The sequence below is a fragment of the Papaver somniferum genome, chromosome 3 (genome assembly GCF_003573695.1).
Source record: "Papaver somniferum cultivar HN1 chromosome 3, ASM357369v1, whole genome shotgun sequence".
NCBI classification, from domain to species: Eukaryota; Viridiplantae; Streptophyta; class Magnoliopsida; order Ranunculales; family Papaveraceae; genus Papaver; species Papaver somniferum.
In genome coordinates this window covers 26,615,065-26,638,179 of record NC_039360.1, presented here as the reverse complement: position 1 = coordinate 26,638,179, position 23,115 = coordinate 26,615,065, and the positions used below count along the sequence as shown (strand labels likewise).

Below are 23,115 nucleotides of genomic sequence, written 5' to 3'. Positions count from 1 at the left end.
TTTTCTCTTAGCTAGACTTTCCATGTCGGCTTGTAAGTATGTAAAAAGAAATGTAAATATAACAGCTGATGCAGTCGCTAAATGTGCCTCTAAGCATCACGTTTGTAAGTGCTGGATGTACCAGCCTCCAAGTTTTCTCCTGGGAAAACTTAATTTTGGTTGTACTGTGTAAGTTTCCTTTGTTTTAAATAAATCGCTTTGTTCAACAAAAAAAATTACTGGAAAAAATAAACCCACCCAATGGACATGAAAAATCTTGCTATGCACAGTGTATCCCAAACTGGTGGACATCTCAGTTCAAGTCTAGGTGTTGTGGAACTAACAGTGGCACTGCATCATTTGTTCAACACCCCCGAAGACAAGATCATTTGGTACGCTGGACATCAGGTTAATTGGTGTTATAATACTTGGAAAATTAAGGAATAAAAAACATTAATTATATGTTTTTTCTTCAGTTCATTAAAATATATATATTTGAGTATGAGTATAGAAAGAGCTATAGGAATTTAACTACGATTTTTGCAGACATATCCACATAAGATTTTGACCGGGCGAAGGTCTAGGATGCATACCATTAGACAAGCATCAGGTCTTGCGCCGTTCCCTAAGAGGGATGAGAGTATTCATGATGCCTTTGGCGTCGGACATAGCTCTACAAGCATCTCCGCTGGTCTTGGTATGTCTATCTTCTCGTATTAATTATCATTCTCTAATATTTTACCATGAACGGATTCACGGTGGTTTTGATGATATCAACAAGTTTAAAATTTTCATCTCTTTAAATGTACGTAGGAATGGCGGTTGCTAGAGATATCTTGGGAAAAAGCAACCATGTCATATCTGTGATTGGAGATGGACGTTTGACCGCAGGCCAACCCTATGAAGCCTTAAACAACGCTGGGTACCTTGATGCAAATCTTATTGTAGCTATAAATGACAATAATCAAGTATCTTTACTAACGGCAACACTTGATGGTCTCGTTAAACCGGTCGGAGCACTTAGTAGCGCTCTAGCATCCAAGGTCGATAAATATGCAAGAGGAATGTCGAGTGCTTCTAAGCTTTCTCTCTTTGAGGAGCTTGGATTGCATAATGTTGAAGATTTAGTTATAACGTTTGAAAATGTAAAATCCATACGTGGGCCTGTACTAAGACATATAGTGACCGAGAAAGGCAAGGGGTTTCGCCCGGCCGAAACCGCCGTTGATAAAATGCATTGTAATACTTTACCGCAGGAAATAAGTTTGATATAAGCCCATTTTTAACTTCGGAGTTGATTTTAAACAAGTTCCGATTTCTTTCTTTCAGGGGTTGAAAAGTTTGATACAAGAACAGGAAAACAGTTCAAGAAAAAGTCAGCTACACTTAGTTACAGTCAATACTTTGAAGATTCGCTGATAAAAGAAGCAGAAGTTGATAACAAGATTGTAGCCATTCATGCAGCTATAGGTAGTGCAACAGGCCTTAACTACTTTCAAAAAAGATTTCCTGACCGTTGTTTTGACGTTGGAAATTGCGGAACAACACGCTGTGACATTTGCAGCTGGTCTAGCCACAGAGGGTCTGAAGCCATTCTTTGCTGTTTACTCGTCATTCCTACAACGAGGCTTTGATCAAGTGAGATAGACTATACTAATCAAATCGAGCTTTTTAAATGTTCAAATTTGATATTGATTGACATAATGCATTGACATAAGAGCAGGTTTTGTTGGGGCAGATGGTCCTACTCATTGTGGCGCATTTGATATCACATACATGGCTTGTTTGCCAAATATGGTGGTAATGGCTCCATCAGATGAAGTCACATGGTCGCCACAGCAGCATTGATTGATGACAGGCCGAGCTGCTTCAGGTTCCCCAAGGATGATGGAATTGGATCTGTTGTTTTCTCTTTGGTTTGTTTTCTTTTCTCCCCATGCAGTTTTGTTCATGTATGAACTTTGTACTCGATTTTCCTGATCTCTAATGTAAACCTTAAATTTTAATACTATTGGTTTAGTTTCTCACTAAAAGAACTTCATCGAACAGGAAAATGGGGTTCTTTCGGAAAATTTTTGGGTGGATCTATTACTTTTACAACTGCGTGCATGCCCGCAGGTATTAAAGGAAAACAATATACCAATGGAAAATGTTAGGATTTGTTACTCTCCATTTTCAAGAACAAGACACACCGCTCAAGTAGCTGCTTCTGCTCTCAACATTTCGCTCGAAGGTCCTCAGTGTAAGGTAAACAATTATTACATTTACTCCTCAGAAGGCTAAACCTTACTGTTGAGTCGGTTAAATCCTTTTTGTAGTGAGGAACTAACTAGTGAGCATTTCATATATTCTGATTTGATACTTTATCATATACTTCCCCTATCTTCTTGTTTGAGTATGATGCAAATGTCATTGATAGGTGATGAAAGAACTTCGGGAGCGTTTCTTTGGACCTTCATTTGAACTTCAATCACATGAAAGAGTAAGTAAAGTAGTAAACCCTTGCTTTATTTTAAGTTCAATCTGATTAATTGTGTGGAGGTTATTGTCTACAAGTCTTTGCTGCAAGAATTTGGTGAACAAGTGTGATTTTGCATTAAATAGTACTCGGAGATATGGGACCATGATGAGAAGGGCCGGTTGATGAAGCCTGAAGAAGGTGGAGAAAGTGTGGCAGACGTTGCTTCAAGATTTGCTACTGCTGTAGAAACCATCGAGAAAGATTTTCAAGGGTAACAACAAGTTTTTATTACCAAGAGAATGATAATCAGATGTACATTCATGCTCATCGTTGTTGTTTGATAAAAAGCTATTTTAAACGTATGGATATTGGTTGCAGGTGTGCGGTATTGATTGTCAGTCATGGAGATCCACTGCAAGTTCTGCAAACAATAATCAGTGCAACTGACAAAGCACCCGGTGAGGATTTCAAGACTAGAGCGGATGCGGTTAAAGTAGCTTCCATCTCGTTGTTGGGTGCAATAATCAAAAACAAGGAAAAATCAAATAAGCAAAAATTATTGATACTTAGCTCCTTTATAATGGAAGTGATCGATTTGATGAAACGAATGAGCTCCTCATATCTCCGTAACAACAACAAGGCAAAACTTTGGAAAAACAGAGTGAGTCACGTGTTCAACACGTTGCCCTTAAGACATTAGCGCCCGGCTACACTCAAGAGTGATGATATAGGCCTCACAGGACGGATATCTCCAGGATAAAACACCCTAATACACCTACTACACCTACTACTAGCATATGTAGTAGATGCTCAACTTGAGCTTGGCAACTCCGAAAAAACCATAAAGGAAAATCTCGAACGCTTGAGAAAAACAATATAAAATATTTTTTTCCCTTGGGGGTCCCTCTAAACATAAAGCAACCCCTTTCCCATAGATTTTACAAAAGTAGTGAATTTGTTTATATAATTGTGAAATACAACTTAAGAAGAAAAACTCCCCAATGTGGGACTAAAAAGTTTATATAGTTTCCTAAAACTACTAAAAATTGGAAACTCCACAATGTGGGACTAAAAAGTTTCATTCACAAAAGAAAACAATAAATTATAATTTTTTATTAAAACTTTAAAAAAATATTTTTTTTATTAATCGTTTTCCAACAATCCCCACATGAAAGAAAACTCAATAAAACATGAAAACACAGATAGATCTTGGTAAATCAACATCTCAACCTCACGATGCAAACAGACAGATCGTGCAAGTGTTGAAATCATACTAGTCATTTCTACGTCCTCTCCCTCACACAAAAGTGTGTTGAACTCAGGGTCATACTATGGATTGCATAAATCATAATAGTATTGAGAGCTTTCATCTTTAGTTCTCACATGGTGAGACTATAGGTATCTTTCACCAAAGTGAAAAAGCATGAACTAGTGAACCCTTAGTGACCTTTAGGTCCTAAGTTCCAGTAATACCAAAACCATCAAAATGAAAATCACATAAAAAACGCAGGAAATACCATTTTAGGCAGAGGTGTCCATGAGGTCTTGAACCTTTGCTTAGTGAGATATTACCGGAATTACTTGCTAAGACAGTGAACTATGTCTTGAACTGCTAGCATTTGATGTAATTCGCGATAACAATCACGGGTGATATCTCCAAGATTGCTGCCAAGCTCGTGCCGTTTTGTCCAATTTGGCCCTGGACATATCCTGTTTCTCAGAATGCTCTAGAGAATCAAAGCTCATATTCTCATAGGAAGCGGCCCACTTCCTCATTCAGATAGGTGAGTTTCCATAAAGAGTGTTACTGCTACACCCCACTTCAATCTTAAATTGAAACTATAGAACTCATTAAGACTTCTTAAAAGTCATCATTCACATGCAGTCACACTATCATGTCTACACCATAGGGAAGGGACAGAGAATAAAATTCTCTGATAGTGTTTACCTTTACCCACCACAAATTAGTTGTCTCATTCGAAACCTTGATCTTGGGATCTCCAGTCAGCAAGGTTGAGTATCCTTCATGGCAAGTTTAATTTTATGAGCTTAAGCCCCTTCCCCCTCGATGCATTTCTAACTATCTCTTGGGATAAACCTTTCGTCAAAGATTGCGCGATATTCTCCTTGGACTTTATCCAATCAATGGAAATACGCCGATTGAGATTAGTTATTTTCATCTTTAGCTATTATAGCTTGGCTAACACAATGTATAGATATAGCTGGCACAGGCCTATGCCAGAGAGGAATGTCTTCTAAAAAGCATCTTAGGCACTCGACCCCCTCTCGTGCTTTATCTAACTCAATACTCTCGAATTCCATAATGAGTTGAGCAATATATATTTGTTTGTAAATCTTCCAAAAACAAACCCTGATGCTAGAGTGAAACATATCCACTCGTAGACTTAGACTCCTCTGAGTCAACTATCCAGTTTACATCACAAAGTCCCTCAAGGACAGCAAGATACCTTTGATAAATCAAATAAAAGGTAATAGAGTATTTTAGGTACCATAATACTCTACTCAGTGCATCTGAATGCTATTGCTCTGGACTACAATTATATATACTTAACTTACTCACAATATAGGCAATGTCTGGACTCTTACAGTTCATTAAATTCATAAGACATCCTATAACTCTTGAGTATTCAAGTTAAGATACTCCATTACCCTTTTTTCTTGAGTCTACAAGAATAATCGTACGGAGTACAAGCAGGCTTACAATGACACTGATTGTATCTCTTAAGCACAAATTCAAAATAATGAGAATGACTAAGACTACATATGTTAGATTATTTTCTAATCCTCATCCCTAAGATTACATCAACAGGGCCTAAGTCTTTCAAGTCAACATTCTCATTCAGCGCATGTTTTCAGTGGAATTAATCACATCTATGTTTGTATCAAGTATAAGCATATCATCAACATACAAGCATACAATCACACAGGCATCCTTAACAAGTTACTTGTAAATATACTTGTCAGATTCATTAACTTAAATCCACTACACATTATCACATGATCAAATTTTCCATGTCACTGTTTACGTGCTTATTTTATAAACCATAAAAAAATTTGTTCAACTTACAAACTTTGTTATCATAACCTTTCACTATAAAGTCATCAGGTTGGTCTATGTAAATTTCTTTATCTAATTCACGATTTTAGAAAAGTTGTCTTAACATCCATCTGATGTATCTCTAATTTGTTTATGACATCAATAACAATTAGCATCTCAACGGAAGTAAATCTCGTCACATGTGAATAAGAATCAAGGAAATATACACCTTCTTTAAGTTTATAGCCTTTAGCTACTAACTTAGCCTAATATTTTTCTACAGTTCCATATGCCTAATGTTTCCTCTTAAAGACTCATTTACATCTCATGGTCTTACTCTCTGGAGGTAAACTATAAACCTCCCAAGTCAGGTTCCGACGGACTGAGTTCATTTCACTAAATGAAGCTTCTTACCAGAATGGGGTTTCAGTAGATATCAAGGCTTCTTTACAAGCCCAGGGCATAGACTAAGCTAGGCATGTTATGAAGTCGGCTTCATAAGAAGTCTCAAGTTTAATTGTTTTACTTCTCTTAGTCTCAACCTTAACTTCATCTTGCTTTAAGATAAGTTCTGACTATTTGAAAATAAATCTAGGGGATCAACAACACATCTCTAATAAGGTACAAGTTTAAGAATAAACATGTTCAAAGAACTCAGCATCCCTAGATTATGTAATAGTATTCACAACAAAGTCAGAAAAATCACACCAAAGCATGAAAAATCAGAACACACAACCAAAAATCTATATGTAAAAGTATACTCAGCATACCTTATATGAAGACACAATCAACATTTTTGGTTTTTATCTAGTTCTTTTAGGAAGAGGAATGAAAATCTTAGTCAAACACCCCCACACTTTGACATATTCATAAGAAGGTCATCTACCTTTCCATAAATCATATGGAGTTTCATCTGATCCTTAAGGGTACTATATTCAGGATATACTAGTTAAAAGGACTTCCTCCTCCTACAAGACCGCAGGTAATCCTGAACTAATCAACATGGCAATTATTTTCTTCTTAAGGATACAATTATTATGTTCAAGGATTCTAATTGGTTTTCAACTTCAAGTTTATACATCTTAAGGCTTCTAAGGCATCATCCTTATCCCTAAGCAACTATACAAGATAGTACCTCATACAACCATCTACAGAAGTTATAAACCATCTTTTACCATAGTGGTTTTGGGTTGAATTCATGTCAACTAGGCCTAACTGAATTAATTCTAAGGGATTAGAATTACTATGAAAATTTGTGCTAAAAGATTTTATAGCGTATTCATTTCACTTTTGTGTTCAAGATCCAAACTAAAATTGGGTATGAAGCCTATGCTAGGCAGTTTATGCATTGACTTATAATTTTACGGTTCCAAGTCTACCATGCAAAACATTCAAAGACACACAAAAGAAAGCACAAGAATCAATTATGTTCACTTCATCAAATTTTCCTTTAAACTTATATAGACCCTAAGTCCTATAATTGTTTCCAAAAAAATCAATACCCTTAGTTATAACAAGTTTTCCACATTTAATTAAGATCTTCAATCTTTTACCATCTTCAAGAGAACAAGATACAAGATTCTTTCATATGCTCGGAACATGAAAACTTCATTCAGTGTGAGAATATTACAGATATGAGCTTATGCTCGACCTTTCCCTTTTATGCAACCTCTGTCACAGATGAGTTACTCATATAGAGTTTCTCGACATCCCTTATCCTCTGATAAGAGGTGAACAGGTCTCTGTTTCAACAAACATACTTAGTGGCTCCAGAGTCCACCCACCAGTCTCTCACATTGGTTATTAAAATAACTTCCGACACCATGTCAATGAACTCGTTCTAATTTGTTTCAACTAAATTAGCATTAACTTTCTACTTATTAAGGTTTTATGTTTTCTACACTTTAATTCCGTATGGAAAGGAATTTTACAAACATAACAATTACCCTTAATTAAAGTAATGCCGGATTCAGTTTTACGAAACATACTTTTCTTATGAAGACTATGCTTAGAGTTGTGTTTGATGTTCTCTCCTTTGTCAGCTTTGGAAGACTTGTGTTCATCCACATGCGCCTGGTATCCATGTTCCTTTTCAATTTCATGTCACAAACTTCGTTTATACTATGACCACAGATACGGTAATTTCCCAATCACCTCATAAAAACTACTTTAGTTAACAACAAAATTCTGCCCGTCAGAATTTTTCAGGACGTTTTTCTGTTTTGTAAAATATCAAAAAAATACTTTTACAACTCCAAAAATTCTGAAATTTTACGTGGGTAATTATCAGGATGTTTACTACGTTGTATCAAAAGGGTTCATCGAAATTCCTTCTAGGTTAAGAGATAAACTCGAAACTCTACAGCTTACCAAAAATTCGTTTTTGTTTTTCACTCCACAATTAACATCCATGATTCATAAACCAACCAACCATTTTCGATTATTACAAATTCTAATGTCTTAAGATTGTTGAGTGCAATAATCAAAAACAAGGAAAAATCAAATAAGCAAAAGTTATTGATACTTAACTCCTTTATAATGGAAGTGATCGATTTAATGAAACGAATGAGCTCCCCATATCTCCGCAACAGCAACAAGGCAAAACTTTGGAAAAACAGAGTGAGTCACGTGTTCAACACGTTGCCATGCTATAGCCCTCACAGGACGGATATCTCCAGGATAAAACACCCTAATACACCTACTACTAGCATTTGTAGTAGATGCTCAACTTGAGCTTGACAACTCCGAAAAAACCATAAAGGAAAATTTCGAATGCTCGAGAAAAACAATATAAAATATTTTTTTCCCTTGGGGGTCCCTCTAAATATAGAGCAACCCCTTTCCCATAGATTTTACAAAAATAGTAAATTTGTTTATATAATTGACAAATACAACTTAAGAAGAAAAACTCCCAATGTGGGACTAAAAAGTTTATATAGTTTCTTAAAACTAATAAAAATTGGAAACTCCACGATGTGTGACTAAAAAGTTTCATTCACAAAAGAAAACAATAAATTTTATAATTTTTTATTAAAAACTTTAAAAAATTATTATTTTTATTAATCGTTTTCCAACACTTGTCAAAGCACCGGAAATTTGCCTTACATACCGGAGAACTCCGACAACTCATTAAATAATAATCATCATTAAGCGAATAATTAAGTTATCTTAGATCAAATTGATTATTAGTTTTAGCCGGCTGATTTATTGGTGACAGGCGATAATGTAACTTTAGATAACAGTTTTTGCGGGTTATTGGACAAATTTTTATTCCATGATTACTAATAAGAAGTTCCAGAAAGTAGACGATAACAAAAATAAATGAAACAAACCACACATACTTGCAAGTACATCACACGTTTATAAGGTCGAATATGGGTCTAGTGATATTCATGCACCATAGCTAGTGTTATTAATTATCACATATGTAGGTCCGTTGATAATTCACTCAGAAGCGCAGAGGTGAGAGTTCAAGTCTTCGATGATATGATGGAAATGAGCCAGATAAGGAAAAGGAACCAGAGAATCTTCATTAATCTTCTTATAATCTATTACCCAACTCACGGTGCTTCCATGTCCATTATCCTTTGGATTAACTGTTAGTGTTGCATCGAACTTCTTGTAATCATCTAACAGTACTCCTTCCACCGCACTGTAATGAATTTTCCTTGTTTCATCGTCGTACGTAGTTTTCTCCTTGACGGTAAGGGATTGACCCTCGGCATACACAAATTAACACGTAAATATATATATACTGTGTACACATATATCTCACTATCAGACACGTGTATATAAAGAGGTACGTGGAAAGCATGCAGGCCAAAAACATCAAAACATGATGGGTCACGAAACACCAAATAAAGTCCGAGGAGTTACTTTATCTCATCCCCAAAAGAGAAGCCAAGATCAACGGTGGAGAGATAGTTAGCTGACACGGACTGACAGGGCCAGAAGACACTTGTCTGACACGAGCAGACCCCTCAACTACCCACATTAAACACTCCGAGCAGTGTACGTGTCGACCAACCTGTGGAACGAGCGAGGATGCCTCTGCGGGATCAAGGGGGAAACGCAGACCTCCGCGCAATGGACGCAGGGACACAAGAAGATAAGGTTCCAACGGTCTTCAGAGATGGGTCCCACGTTCTAACCTTATAAATACCCAATCTCCACCAAGAGGAAGGGGGATCGAAAACATGAGGAAGGGAAGGAGAGAGAGAGAGAGAAATAGCAAAGGTAAGTTAATCCCTGAGAGGAGAGAAACATGTAAACCCCAAAAATCATTCAACTAGTCGTGTAACCGTGAAGAACATAGTAGAACAACAAGTCCCGTGGATGTAGGCCTTAGTGCCGAACCACGTAAACCATGGTCTTATTTACATTTCAGCACTTTACATTCGTTTAGCTCCGCACGTGTTTGCTTATATGTTTTGTTTTCCTTAATACTTATATCCCATTCACAAACGCCACGCCTGGAGTGGTTGGATGAGGCCATGATAAACCCGAAGGTTTTGAGCCAATGAATCAACACCAGGGTACCATCATCATAATCTCCCTAGATGTTAAAGATTGATTGTGAGCGTTCGGACACGCGCGTGGTTCGTGTGCCCACAATTTGGCGCTAGAAACAGGGACTTCGTCCCGGTAAAAGATTTATCTTGTCCTGTGATTTCATTTTAATTTGGCATATGATTGCTCTGAATTTATCAGCTCGAACCGTATAGATCATTCGTCAACTGTATTAGGTTCAAAAACCCACCTTTGGTCTTCGATAAGAGTTATTGTTCTAAGCGGGTTATTGTTCTAATCCATCGGATTTACAATTTTCGTAGTTTTTATACTAAGGATCGCTTTTAATAAAACTCTAACCCGTAGTTTATAGCCTGCGGGTATTAACTCCCTCTTGAAAAATTGTATTTCGCCAACTAACCCGCTTCACGCGGATATTCCCGTTTCTGTTGTTTGAAATAACTTATGCAGAGAGAACGTGTTGCGAGTAAAGAGGGCAAGTTTACGCGAGATTTCAGTATCAACAAAAGGGCACGTGATGGAAAAGATGCAGGAAGCAGGAAAATCCGAAGCTTTGTCAAAAGAAACGCCCAGGACAACCCCGATCATTACCCGAAGCAAGCAGAAAGGAGATAAAGCTAAAGTGACCAATCGAAGGCAAGATACTGCAGAAATCACTTCACCCATGAACGCTAATTCAGTTGCAGCGGCGGCTCTCAGAGCAGCAACGATAAAGTACGGGGAGGCTGTGGTAGTTCCGAAGGCTGCGGAGGCTAGCAATACCTTCGCCATGAGTCAACTTAATCAACCAAGAGAAAGGGTGGATGAATCCAGAACATTCCAACCCGCTCACCTGCTAACCTTTGGAATGCCACTAACAAATAATCAGAATCAAACCATACCGGCGGTTCTGGCACCGCAGAGGGGCACTCACTCCAATTTGGAAACACCAGCAACCGAAGCTGAACCCCTGCCACCTTTAGTACAGACCATGGAGGAGGGAGGCACCACGGCTGTAGCGGCACGCGCTGGGACTCCCAATCAGGGGTCCAACCAATCACACCGACTAATGGCAGAGCTAGAGGAACTGAGGAAGAACCAGCAGGTTTACGCAGAAGCTGTAGCTCTGTTGGCCATAGAAAATCAAGATTTAAAGGAGCGGATTGCTCTAAGCATGAAGACCATCCAACAACTTGATGAAGCGAGCTCCAAAGCACCAGAGCCAAACCAAGACTGTAGAGTCGTCCTAGCGGCCAATGAAGACGTGACAAGGAGACGTAGCGTATCCGACCCGGATTATGACGATGGAGAGTCAGACGGTGATGAGCTGAAGAATTTAGAGCACCAATGCGCAATGGAGGAACTACGAGATGAGATGATGGCAGAGATCAGGCAATTAAAAAATAAACAAGGTGGGGGAAGGTTAGAGGAGGTCATGAGAGAAGCTAACTCCACGCCCCTAACGCATCGCTTGGCCAACACGCCTATTCCACTGAAATGCCCTGTCCCGACGTTCGAATGCTATGATGGATCCAACGACCCTGCTGCACATGTTCGGTACTACAACTGTGTCTTAGCTAGATGGGGTCAGAACGACGCCGTACTCTGTAGATACTTCCCGTCAAGCTTGAAGGGATCGGTGTTATCATGGTTTGATAATCTGCCACCAAACTCCATCCACTCATATGACCAACTCGCAGAGAAATTCTTAAGAACATACATGTACAACAAGACTGTAAACACCGGGATGGATAAGCTCTTTTCACTAGCAATTGGCTACAAGGAAACCACGAGGGAGTACACAAACAGATGGCATAAGATCTGCCAAGCCATAGGGAGCGTGGACCCAGTAGTAAGCATCAACTGCTACAAATGGGGCTTAGACCGAATGAGTCCCCTGTTTGTTGAAATTCACGGGAGCGTGCCCAAGACAGAAGGAGATCTCCGAATAATTATCGAGAAACACGCTCGACTTGAAGAAATTCAACGGGAAAACCCGAGGGCATATCCACAGAGGTCTCACCGCACCAATTCGGCGGAACAAACCAATGGGGCCAAAAGGGGTTACTCGGATGAGAGACTTCACGAAGATAGGAAGGAACGGAGGGTTGAACGAAGTACAGGCGACCGAAAATTCGAAGATCAGGTTTACACGAAACTCAACGCTAGCTATGCTCGTATCCTACGAGAAATCAAAGGGAGGGAAAACTTAGAGTGGCCATGGTCTAAGGGAAAGCAGCCCCCGAGATCCGATAAGTCTAAAGATTACTGTGAGTATCACTGTTTCAACGGACACCAGACCGAAAAATGCAAGAACCTTAAAATAATGATCCAAAAATTAATTGATGCGGGAGAACTCAAACAATACATACGAAAGGAGGTTACCGAGGACAGATCCAAACGAACCAAACTAGTCCAACTTCCAGAAGAAAACCGAACAATCAACACCATCTCGTGTTCCGAAGCCACAGGACCCTCACTCACAGCGCAGATTGGAAAAAGGTTACGGAAGAAATTCGAAGACCGCTGCGAGTTATATAAGGTCGATGGGATAGCGGTGGACGAACACGAAGAATAGATGGAATCTCCTATCATCTTCGATGCCGAGGATATCGAAGAAGATATGGAAGACCATAACGATCCCTTGGTCCTAACATTACCAGTAGCTGGATGTAACCTCAAAAAGATCCTCATAGACGTGGGAAGCTCTGTAAATGTCCTATTCTATGATGCATTCAAACGGATGAAGCTCCAGGATGAACAGTTGATGACCTCTTATCACACCATCTACGGATTCAATGGAGCAGCCACGAAGCCCTTGGGAGACATCGTGTTACAGGTCAACGCAGGGCCCATGAAACTGGATACCCGATTCAGTGTGGTGGACACCCCTTCCCCCTACAACGCCATTATTGGACGACAATGGGTTCACAAGCTCAAAGGAGTTGCGGCAACATACCACCAATATCTCAGATTTCCAACACCTGAGGGAGTAATGGAAATCAAGGGAGATCGGATCACTACGCGAGAGTGCCAGGCCACTCAGGATCATATCAACAACGAGCAAGAAGAGCAGCGAAAAATCCGAAGAGTAAAAAATCAAGAAACCGCGAAAGAGAAGGCCATAAACCTGTTCCTCAAGGAAACTACAGGGAAGGGCTTGACGAAAGATGATAATGTCCTAAGCACAGAAACAAGTACTTCAACAACCAGCGAAGAACAGAAACACGCTAAATAGCAATTAAAGAACGTCCCAGTCCTCGGAAACCCGAAGCCTGTGTTCACACCAGTGGAGCCCGTAAAGGAAATCAACATAGGAACGGAAGAAAACCCGAAGATGATCAAAATCGGGACCGTAATGGACGAAGGAAGGGAACATTCCTTAACCAAATTACTTGAGGAATACGCGGATGTGTTCGCCTGGAAGCTAGGAGATATGCCGGGGATTGACCCAAAAGTAATCCAACATGAACTACGCATCAAACCGGGCACACCCCCGTTCAGGCAGAAAATACGAAAACTGGCTCCAGAATATCATGAGGCGGTAGAAACAGAACTTCGGAAGCTACTAGATGCAGGATTTATCAAGGAAGCCAAATACCCTACCTGGATCTCCAACATGGTCATTGTTCCTAAGAAAAATGGAGGGGTTAGAATATGCATCGACTTTACTAATCTCAACAAGGCATGTCCAAAGGACAGCTATCCCCTGCCGAGCATAGATCAACTGGTTGAAGCAGTTGAAGGGTACGAAGAGATGTCATTCATGGACGGATATTCTGGTTACAACCAAGTAGCCCTGGCAGAAGAAGATCAGCCACACACAGCGTTCTATACCCCACATGGCCTTTATTGCTATACCAGAATGCCTTTCGGGCTCCGAAACGCAGGGGCAACATACCAGAGGATGGTCGATGCTATCTTCAAGCCATGGATTGGAGGAACCCTAGAAGTCTACGTGGACGACATGCTCGTCAAAAGCAAGCTGCGTAAAATCACCACAAGGACCTGAGGAATATCTTCGAAGCAATGAGACAGCATCACATGAAAGTGAATCCGGAAAAATGTACTTTCGGTGTCACCTCGGGGAAGTTCCTCGGGTATCTGGTGACGAAAAGGGGCATCGAGGTAGACCCAGCTAAGATTCAAGCCATAGTAGAGATGTCGTCCCCAAAGAATCTGAAGGAAGTGCAGAAGCTCAATGGGTCCATAGCAGCGTTGGGCAGATTTATTGCACGATCCTCGGACAAATGCAAACATTTCTTCAATATTCTTAAAAAAGGGAGCAGGTTCGAATGGACCGCTGAATGCGAGGAAGCATTCCAAAAAATCAAAGAACATCTAGCTTCAATCCCAATCCTGCAGAAACCAGACCCTGATGAAGTTTTGGCACTGTACATAGCAGCAACAGAGGACGCAGTCAGCACGGTATTAGTCAAGACCAATACAAAGGTAGAACAGCCTATCTATTACGTCAGCAAGACACTCAATTCCGCGGAAAGAAATTATACTAAGATTGAACAACTCATCCTCGCACTGGTATGGGCTACCCAAAAACTGAGAACCTACTTCTTAACTCACCTTATCAGGGTACCATGCAAAGCACCATTGGAAGCAGTCCTCAAAAGCACGGGAAAAGTGGGCCGAATAGCCAAATGGAACACCCATCTGGACCAATTCAACATCATTCATGAAATTCAACATTCTCAGAAGTCCCAAGTGCTGGCAGATTTCTTAGCAGACCTCCCCCTAGACAACGACGAAGAGATTAAGGGAATACCAGAAGCCGAGGAAGAAATCAAGGATCCAATGGATATCCTCGAACCTGCGAGTCATAGACAATGGGAAGTCTTTGTCGACGGATCTAAAAATAAGGAAGGAGCAGGAATAGGTATTGTCATTATCACCCCAACTGGAGAAAGGATTATACAGGCACTTAGATTGGAATTCAAAGAGCATACCAATAACATTGTTGAATACGAAGCTGTCGTACATGCCCTACGTATAATAATAGAGATGGGGGTAACCGATGTAAGGCTGACAAGTGATTCGCAACTTGTCATACGGCAAATTGGGCTCGAGTATAATGTGTACGATGACACTCTTTCAGCTTACATGGCCTTGGTCCAAACATTGGCATCACAAATCCCGAACATTAAGTTCCGGCACTTATGCAGAAGAGACCTCAGGCACGCGGATGCCCTAGCATATATATGATCCATGCTGAGGGATAAAAATTCCGAAGGTATTAAAATAGCGAGGGTATACGAGCCTTCGATTGCATCTCAATTCTCCTTCGCTACCAATCAAGATGTGATGGAAGAAAATATCGAAGACCAGGTAGGAGAAGACATCCATAATGACTTTGATGAAGAAGACATCCTGTAAAGAGCAAATCAAGACGAAGACTTCAGCAACGAAGATGACTGGAGGGTGACAATACAGGCCTTTCTCGAAAAAGGAAGCTTACCTGCGGATCGGAAACTAGCTAGGAAGATGCTCTCCAAAGTGGGAAGATATGATCTTCGGGAGGGGGTCCTGTATAGAAAATCCTTCCTTGGACCATTACTACGCTGCTTGTCCCGGAAAGAGGGGCATCGAATTCTAAATGATATCCACTATGGTGACGCGGGGAATCATAGCGGCATGAGATCACTGGCTGACAAGGCAAAAACGCAAGGATATTACTGGCCGACTATGATACAAGATGCTGCGAGGATGTCCCGACGATGTGAAGAATGTCAGCGCTTCGCGAAAAAAATCCACGCGCCGGCAACAAGGTTAAACTCTGTCGATAGCCCGTGGCCATTTGCAAAATGGGGCGTAGACATCGTCGGGCCTTTCATCGAAGGATCAGGGAAGAGACGATTTCTGATAGTAGCCACAGACTACTTCAGTAAATGGGTAGAGGCTAAGGCCTTGGCCAGGATCAGAGACGCGGATGTGTTCACTTTCATATTCCAGAACATCATTTGCAGATTTGGTATACCTGCGGAAATTGTATCTGATAACGGTAAGCAATTACAGGGAAAAAATATAGACATGCTCTTCGACACCTTCAAAATAAGAAAGAACAAGTCCACCCCCTTATACCCTCAAAGCAACGGACAAGCGGAAGCTACCAACAAGACCCTCGCCCTTATACTCAAAAAACAATTAGACGAGCATAAGGGAAGATGGTGCGAACAACTGCACAATGTCTTATGGGCATACATGACAACACGAAGATCCGCTACCGGGGAATCCCCGTTTCTTCTAACTTATGGAGCTGAAGCAGTCATACCTACGGAAATCCTCATGCCAACCACGAAGACCGAAGCTTGGGAGAAAAACCTCACAACAGATATGATGTTAGAAAGGTTGGACGACTTGGAAGGAAGAAGGGAAGTAGCATTGCAAAAGATGGAAAATTATCAACGAAGACTAGCAAGGGAGTACAACAAAAAGGTAAAGCTACGGAATTTTGTAGAGGGACAGTATGTGTTGAGAAAAATCCCACGGTATCAGCAAGAAAAGAAATGGGGAAAGTTAGCACCTACATGGGGAGGACCTTTTATGATCCACGACATTGCGGGTAACGGTTCCTACTACCTTCGTAATCTAAAAGGAGAGGTCCTCCGGCATCCTTGGAATGCTAAATGGCTCAAACCATACTTCCCATAGAAGCAATGCAGATTTGAATCTGCTTGGAGTGTACCAGAAGAAGAAGGGAGCCTGACCGCTCCACATGTTTCTATCTCTGAAAGAGGAATTGCAGACCTCAACTTATCAATCAAACAAGCTTTCAAATTATCAAGTCAGTGGAATCTACCTACAATATTTGGGAAATTAGTTAATCTACAATCTCTCAGGGCTCCCCCATCAGTGTCCATAAGTGTAGGACCAGGGGGAAGGCACCCAGCAGAAAGAGATACCCAACCAATCTTAAGGCAACGGGTCGACGGAATGGGTGCGTAAATATTTTAATCCTATATCCTAGAACGTTTCCCCGGCCCCCACCGTATGGGAATCCTCTGGCCCAGGATTCGCCAGCGGGGTGACAGGTCTCAAGACGATCACGAAGGTACCTTCCTTCAGTATCGCACTCAAAAACACTTAAAAACTTTTGTTTTGATTTGTCACAAATACTTAAAATAAAAACAAAACAACATTGTAGGTATACCAGGAAGAGGATTCATTTCATAAAGCGTGATTACAAGAAGTGAAAGGCCAAAGTCAAGGATACACAATCAAAAAATATTCCTTTTACAGGATCATCAGCAAAAAATATCCTTGTTACATGATTACAAAAAGTATAATGATGCCGCGGATCCTAAAAAACGCTGCGATCTCTACCTAAGTGGCGGCCCCATCGGCAGGATTATTCCGAAGACTTGACGAGACACTCCCACCAGAAGAAGGGCCCGAGGAGCTGGGCAAGGCAGAAGGAACGGGACGACGAGGATAGTTCTTCACGAGACCATGTTCATTCCTTAGGCCAAGTTCTATCCTCTCCAGCATCTTGTTCGTCTCCTCAACCAATTGACAACGAGCCTTGTGTTTAATAACTGTTGTCCGCTGTTGGGCTTGGGATAATAACGAAGATAGCCGATTCACTTCTCCAGAAGCAGCACCAACGGCCTCCTCGCGGATTGCTGCTAAATTCTTGAAGTGATTGGTCTGTTCTTCCTGCTGCGCTAAGGACGATTGAGCCTTTTCAAGTTTTTCATTTGTGACGCGAAGGCGTCCCTCGAGCTCTGAAAAAGACAACACCACGGAGTTAGCGTAGAAAAAAGACAAGGTCACACTCGATGAAATGGGATTATACCTTCGACACAAGCCGAAGCCTCTTCATACTCATTAACAACCGCATCTCGCGCTTCATCAAGATGATCATATTCCGCGGATAATTTCTTATAGTCTAGTTGAAGGTTGGTGAGAGTAAATTGACAGGCATCTAATTCTACCTGCTTCATCGAGTCCATATGACGAAGGTGGTCGACCTCTTTATTTATCTCTGAGACCCCTTTGCTGAGTCTGTACATGCACACTTCGAGATTCCTCTCAGACTCAGCATGACGAGCTACGTCGGAACGAGACGCGGAAAGAGCATTGCTGAGAGCGTAGACTTCAACACGAGCATCATCTCTTTCTCTGGCAAGACAGAGCATACTATCCTGGACCCCTGAAAGAGGAATGGATCGAGCCGTCTGTAATTCTTCTTCCAACCGCTGAATCCTAGATTCCAACAAGGAAGTACGCTCACGGGCTTCCCGCAGACTATCACGGGTCCACGGCAGTGTGCCATTAAATAAAGCACGATCATGGTTGTACAGATTTTGCATGTCGACCATCTGAGCATGCCGCGTGCGCCATACCTCAGCCCGAGCATCCCATTTCTTAGCTTCACTCTTAATTTTCTCAACCAAATCTCTAATACGAGATTTTTGCCGAACTCTTTCATTTCGAAGCCATATCAGCTCGGGGACGCCACCCACTGGAGATAGGGTGGGGAGACTCAGACAGAACAACTAAGAGATAAAAGAATGACGACATACGACGAGGGAAAAGAACCAAACCTGTGAAAGTGGAAACTTGGCTACGAGTTTGCTCTAACTCCGCGCGCACTGCAACAAGTTCTGACCGAAGATCAGCCTCTGCTTCACCCAGCTTTTCTTTCTCCTTGAGGCTTTTCTTTAGCTCTTCAATTTCCACTTCAGCCGCAGATAATTCCTTTTCTCGATGACGAAGCTTAGCCTCGAGCTTCAGAGATTTCGCTTTGAAGAACTGATACAGCACGTGGTTACAATGCTCGCTCCTCATCATCTACACATCAAGATGACAAACATTATTTCACCGAAGCGTCTGATCGTCACGTAGAAGTGTGTACGAAAATTTACCTCAAGCACACGCTGCTGCGGAAAGCCATATTGATACTCGTCGGCGATAGCCATCATATCGGCAACGGAAGTAGGAGGCTCCGGCACGAGGGTAGCTTCGGGAACAGTCAACCTTTTTCCCCAGGCTTCAGACACCTGCGCCTTTGAAGACATCTCCATCATGTGACGGGTATACGCGGTGGATTCCTTTTCCCCAGCGACCACAGGAGCGGGATGAGAGACAAACAAAAGATTCTTTTCCTTAAACCAATCCATGATGGCGTCCTCACCCTCAGAAGTCGGCGACTGAGGAAGACTATCGGCGGGCGCGTCAACGACAGATTTTCCTTTCTCTGACTCGACCCCCTCAGCATGCTCCTCCGCGCCTACATGCACAGCAGGCTCCTCCGCACCAACATCTTCTACAGTAGCATCCCCATCACCATCACCACCAAGAACATCCCAATCATCATTGGGGGAAAGTAAAGAGAAGTCCTCGGGAAAATCGAGGGCTTCGTCAAAGAACTCCCCCGTGGAATACATCCGATCAAAAGAAAATTCTTGAGAAGTGGGAAGGGTATCCGCGACATCACCAGCAGGGACGGAAACATCCCCGATGACAACGTCATCAGCCATCACAACTTTATTCCTTCCTTCATCACCAGCGTGACCAGCGAAGACCTCTTCTCCGACATTGATAGGGGAGGTACCAGTACGTTCCTCCCCATCTGTAATCTCGTCCTCAGCAAACTCTTCGTTCACTGGACTAGTAACCTCTTCTTGGGCCTCAACCTCTCCCATCACCGTAGTAGAAGACTGCTTCGGCCTAATCTTTTTCTTCTTCAATACCTGAAACCAACACCACAAAAAGAATTATTTTTCCCGTCCGATGGAAGTTCTAAAAAAGAAGCGCAGCTAGAATCTGCGTACCTGAGCAGCTGAGATATTCTTCGGTGGGAGTATAGCACCGGAGCCATCCTCCTCGTCTCCATCTATGACGTCCAGGGCATAAGGAAAATTCATGCCCGCGAAGTTCAGACGCCAGGGGCAGAAATCTCCATAGCGAACAGGAGGAGATTCGCGCGGCTTACTATTCTCGGTAGGCCGCCAACCGCGGGGACCGGGAATCCAACCGTAAGCCCACGGACCAACTATCTCGATAACGGTGGCGTGCCACTCGTAATCATGATCGCGCTTGATCCTCTCTCGCGCGGGGAAGAGTTTCCGACGACTGGACGCCTCCGTGCCAGGAACATACTTCAGCTTGGCATCGCTGACCTCATTAAACAGACGAATCTCGCCTCGAGGAGCAGGGAGATTCCGAAGGCTGACACTCCACGGCTTGCGATTCCTACTATTGACGTAATCCTCAAAGGAGTTATTGAAATTCTCAGGAGTATACCATTCCTTCTCCATGGGATTAGGAACGTAACAAGTCATCGACGTTTCCCCCTTACTCCGCAGATAGCATTCCTTCAGGGCGCGGAGATAATTCCCCGATAGTTGGGATACGGAACGGCTATGAGTATTGGTGGAAGAACCCTCACGACTAGCGAGCACGTCGTAGTAGAAGGAATCACCGGATTTGTACAACGGCAGCATCAGACCAGCCTCGAATGCCCCAACCGTCGTTAACAAATGAAACTCATCGAATTCGTACTTGGAGATAAGCTCATACGTAATATCATCCTCAGGGGCATAGAAACGAACCCCGAAGGCTTGAAGCTCATGCTTTTCCTTGAATATTTCAAGATCGATATGCTTGAAGGTTACTTTTTTCCTGCTAACAGAGACACTGCGTATCAAGGGAGCAGCCTCATCCTCCTCGGCGGGGCCGGATGAACTAACGAACGCTTCCGAAGCTTTTCTCTTCACGGGGGGATTCTTTGAAGATTCAACCCTAGGAGCTACGCTCTTCGTATTCTTCCCTTTAAAAGTTGGAGAAGACCGTAGATGATGCTCGGGCACTAACGAACGTAGAGGAGGAATGTCAAAAGCAACAGCGCGGGGCGGAGCCTGCGTACTCCTAGTATCATCACGAAGACAAGCCACTGAGCGATCAAAGACTCTTCGAGAACCAGACGGATTTATCGGGGGAATATCTTCCCTAGAGGACGAGGCTTTCGCTCCAGAAGAAACTCGACTCCGACGAACATCATCTTGAGCATCTCGACGCGGAGGAGATCTCGATAACCCAGAATCAGGAGTCTGATAAGTAGGCCGCGGACGGTCAGACATGGCTGCGGAAAGAATAAAATCAAGAACAAGTTATCACCAAAATCAAAAAACACATCCATAGCAATACAACCACGATAACGTAGCAACCCTAAAAGTAGTATACATGCTCAATATTTCACCCTCGAAGTAATGGCTTCCTTAATTTAAGACGAAGAACAGGGGAAAACTAGTATGCAAGCATCAGAAGAAGTTCTTCATCACAAACAAGGAACAACAGTAGCAGAAAATTCACAAGTCAACACAGCATAAAACGGCGGAAATAAAGAAAAGGAAAACTTACCGGCAAAAACAGCAGTAGAAGAAACAAACAGGAGAAGCGGGCGTGGTTAATGCTAAGGTGGAGAGAATTTAAGATCACAGGTGCAATGAAGACTGACAAAAAATTCAAAATCACAAGTGCAATGAAGACTGACAGAGAATTTAAGGTCACAGGTTCAATGAAGACAGACAGAAAATTTAAAGGAAGAATGAAAACTGAGAGAGTGTTTAGGAAGAATGAAATTAAATTTTCTTTCTATCCTTAAAATACCCGAAAGAAAGAGAAGGAAATTAAGGGAGGAATGGGAAAACGTGCCCGTTACATAAGCAGTTAATGCACGAATAAAAGACGTGCCCGTTACATAAGCAGTTAATGCACGAATAAAAGACGTGCCCAAGTATCTAGGAGAAGTTATTAGGAGTGAGAAGAATATGCGACGATAGTTTTTCTTCAAGGCACCCATTAGTCATTCAAGCCCGAAGAAAAGGGGCAAATTGTGTACACATATATCTCACTATCAGACACGTGTATATAAAGAGGTACGTGGAAAGCATGCAGGCAAAAAACATCAAAACATGATGGGTCACGAAACACCAAATAAAGTCCGAGGAGTTACTTTATCTCATCCCCAAAAGAGAAGCCAAGATCAACGGTGGAGAGATAGTTAGCTGACACGGACTGACAGGGGCAGAAGACACTTGTCTGACACGAGCAGACCCCTCAACTACCCACATTAAACACTCCGAGCAGTGTACGTGTCGACCAACCTGTGGAACGAGCGAGGATGCCTTTGCGGGATCAAGGGGGAAACGCAGACCTCCGCGCGATGGACGCAGGGACACAAGAAGATAAGGTTCCAACGGTCTTCAGAGATGGGTCCCACGTTCTAACCTTATAAATACCCAATCTCCACCAAGAGGAAGGGGGATCGAAAACATGAGGAAGGGAAGGAGAGAGAGAGAGAGAGAAATAACAAAGGTAAGTTAATCCCTGAGAGGAGAGAAACATGTAAACCCCAAAAATCATTCAACTATTCGTGTAACCGTGAAGAACATAGTAGAACAACAAGTCCCGTGGATGTAGGCCTTAGTGCGGAACCACGTATACCATGGTCTTATTTACATTTCAGCACTTTACATTCGTTTAGCTCCGCACGTGTTTGCTTATATGTTTTGTTTTCCTTAATACTTATATCCCATGTACAAACGCCACGCCTGGAGTGGTTGGATGAGGCCATGATAAACCCGAAGGTTTTGAGCCAATGAATCAACACCAGGGTACCATCATCATAATCTCCCTAGGTGTTAAAGATTGATTGTGAGCGTTCGGACACGCGCGTGGTTCGTGTGCCCACATATACTAGGATATGATCCGTGCCGTAACAGACCGGATTTTGGCTAGTCTTTCGAAAACCCGTTCAAAAAAGTATTGATCCCCATTCGATAATTTATGCTAAGAAAATAAGGGATATTAGGGGTGGAAATACTAATTAAATAAGGGATATTTAGTTATTATTAAAATATTTTAGATAAAAAGTTTATGAAATTAGTAACAGGCGATCCGTTGTTGTTCTATTAGTGAAGCACCACATATTGATTTTCCGAAAATATTGGAGATGCTTTGAGAAGTCTCATTTTTAGTATATTTATGTTTCAGAGAAGGTACGTTTTGTGATCACACGGCTCATAAGTATTCCAAAGCTGCAAGCGTCTTTTTCTTTCTTTTTTTTTTTTTTTTTTTTTTTTTTTTTTTT

The 23,115-nt window shown here is 41.9% G+C and overlaps 2 protein-coding genes across 2 annotated transcripts in view; one reads left to right on the top strand and one right to left on the bottom strand.

Moving 5' to 3' along the window:
• The first annotated feature begins 1,805 nt into the window (after positions 1-1,805).
• On the top strand, positions 1,806-8,635 carry LOC113359190. Its single transcript, XM_026602864.1, has 6 exons — positions 1,806-1,895; positions 2,098-2,226; positions 2,399-2,461; positions 2,584-2,711; positions 2,819-2,944; positions 8,575-8,635. Exons 1-6 carry the CDS (start codon positions 1,806-1,808, stop codon positions 8,633-8,635), a joined length of 597 nt encoding a protein of 198 aa, XP_026458649.1.
• Positions 8,636-8,942: 307 nt separating this feature from the next.
• LOC113361057 (major latex protein 22-like) overlaps positions 8,943-23,115 on the bottom strand; it is a 23,968-nt gene continuing 9,795 nt past the window's right edge. Inside the window, exon 3 of the mRNA XM_026604437.1 lies at positions 8,943-9,215. Coding sequence (XP_026460222.1) covers positions 8,943-9,215 — 273 coding nt within the window. The remainder of the gene's footprint in view (positions 9,216-23,115) is intronic.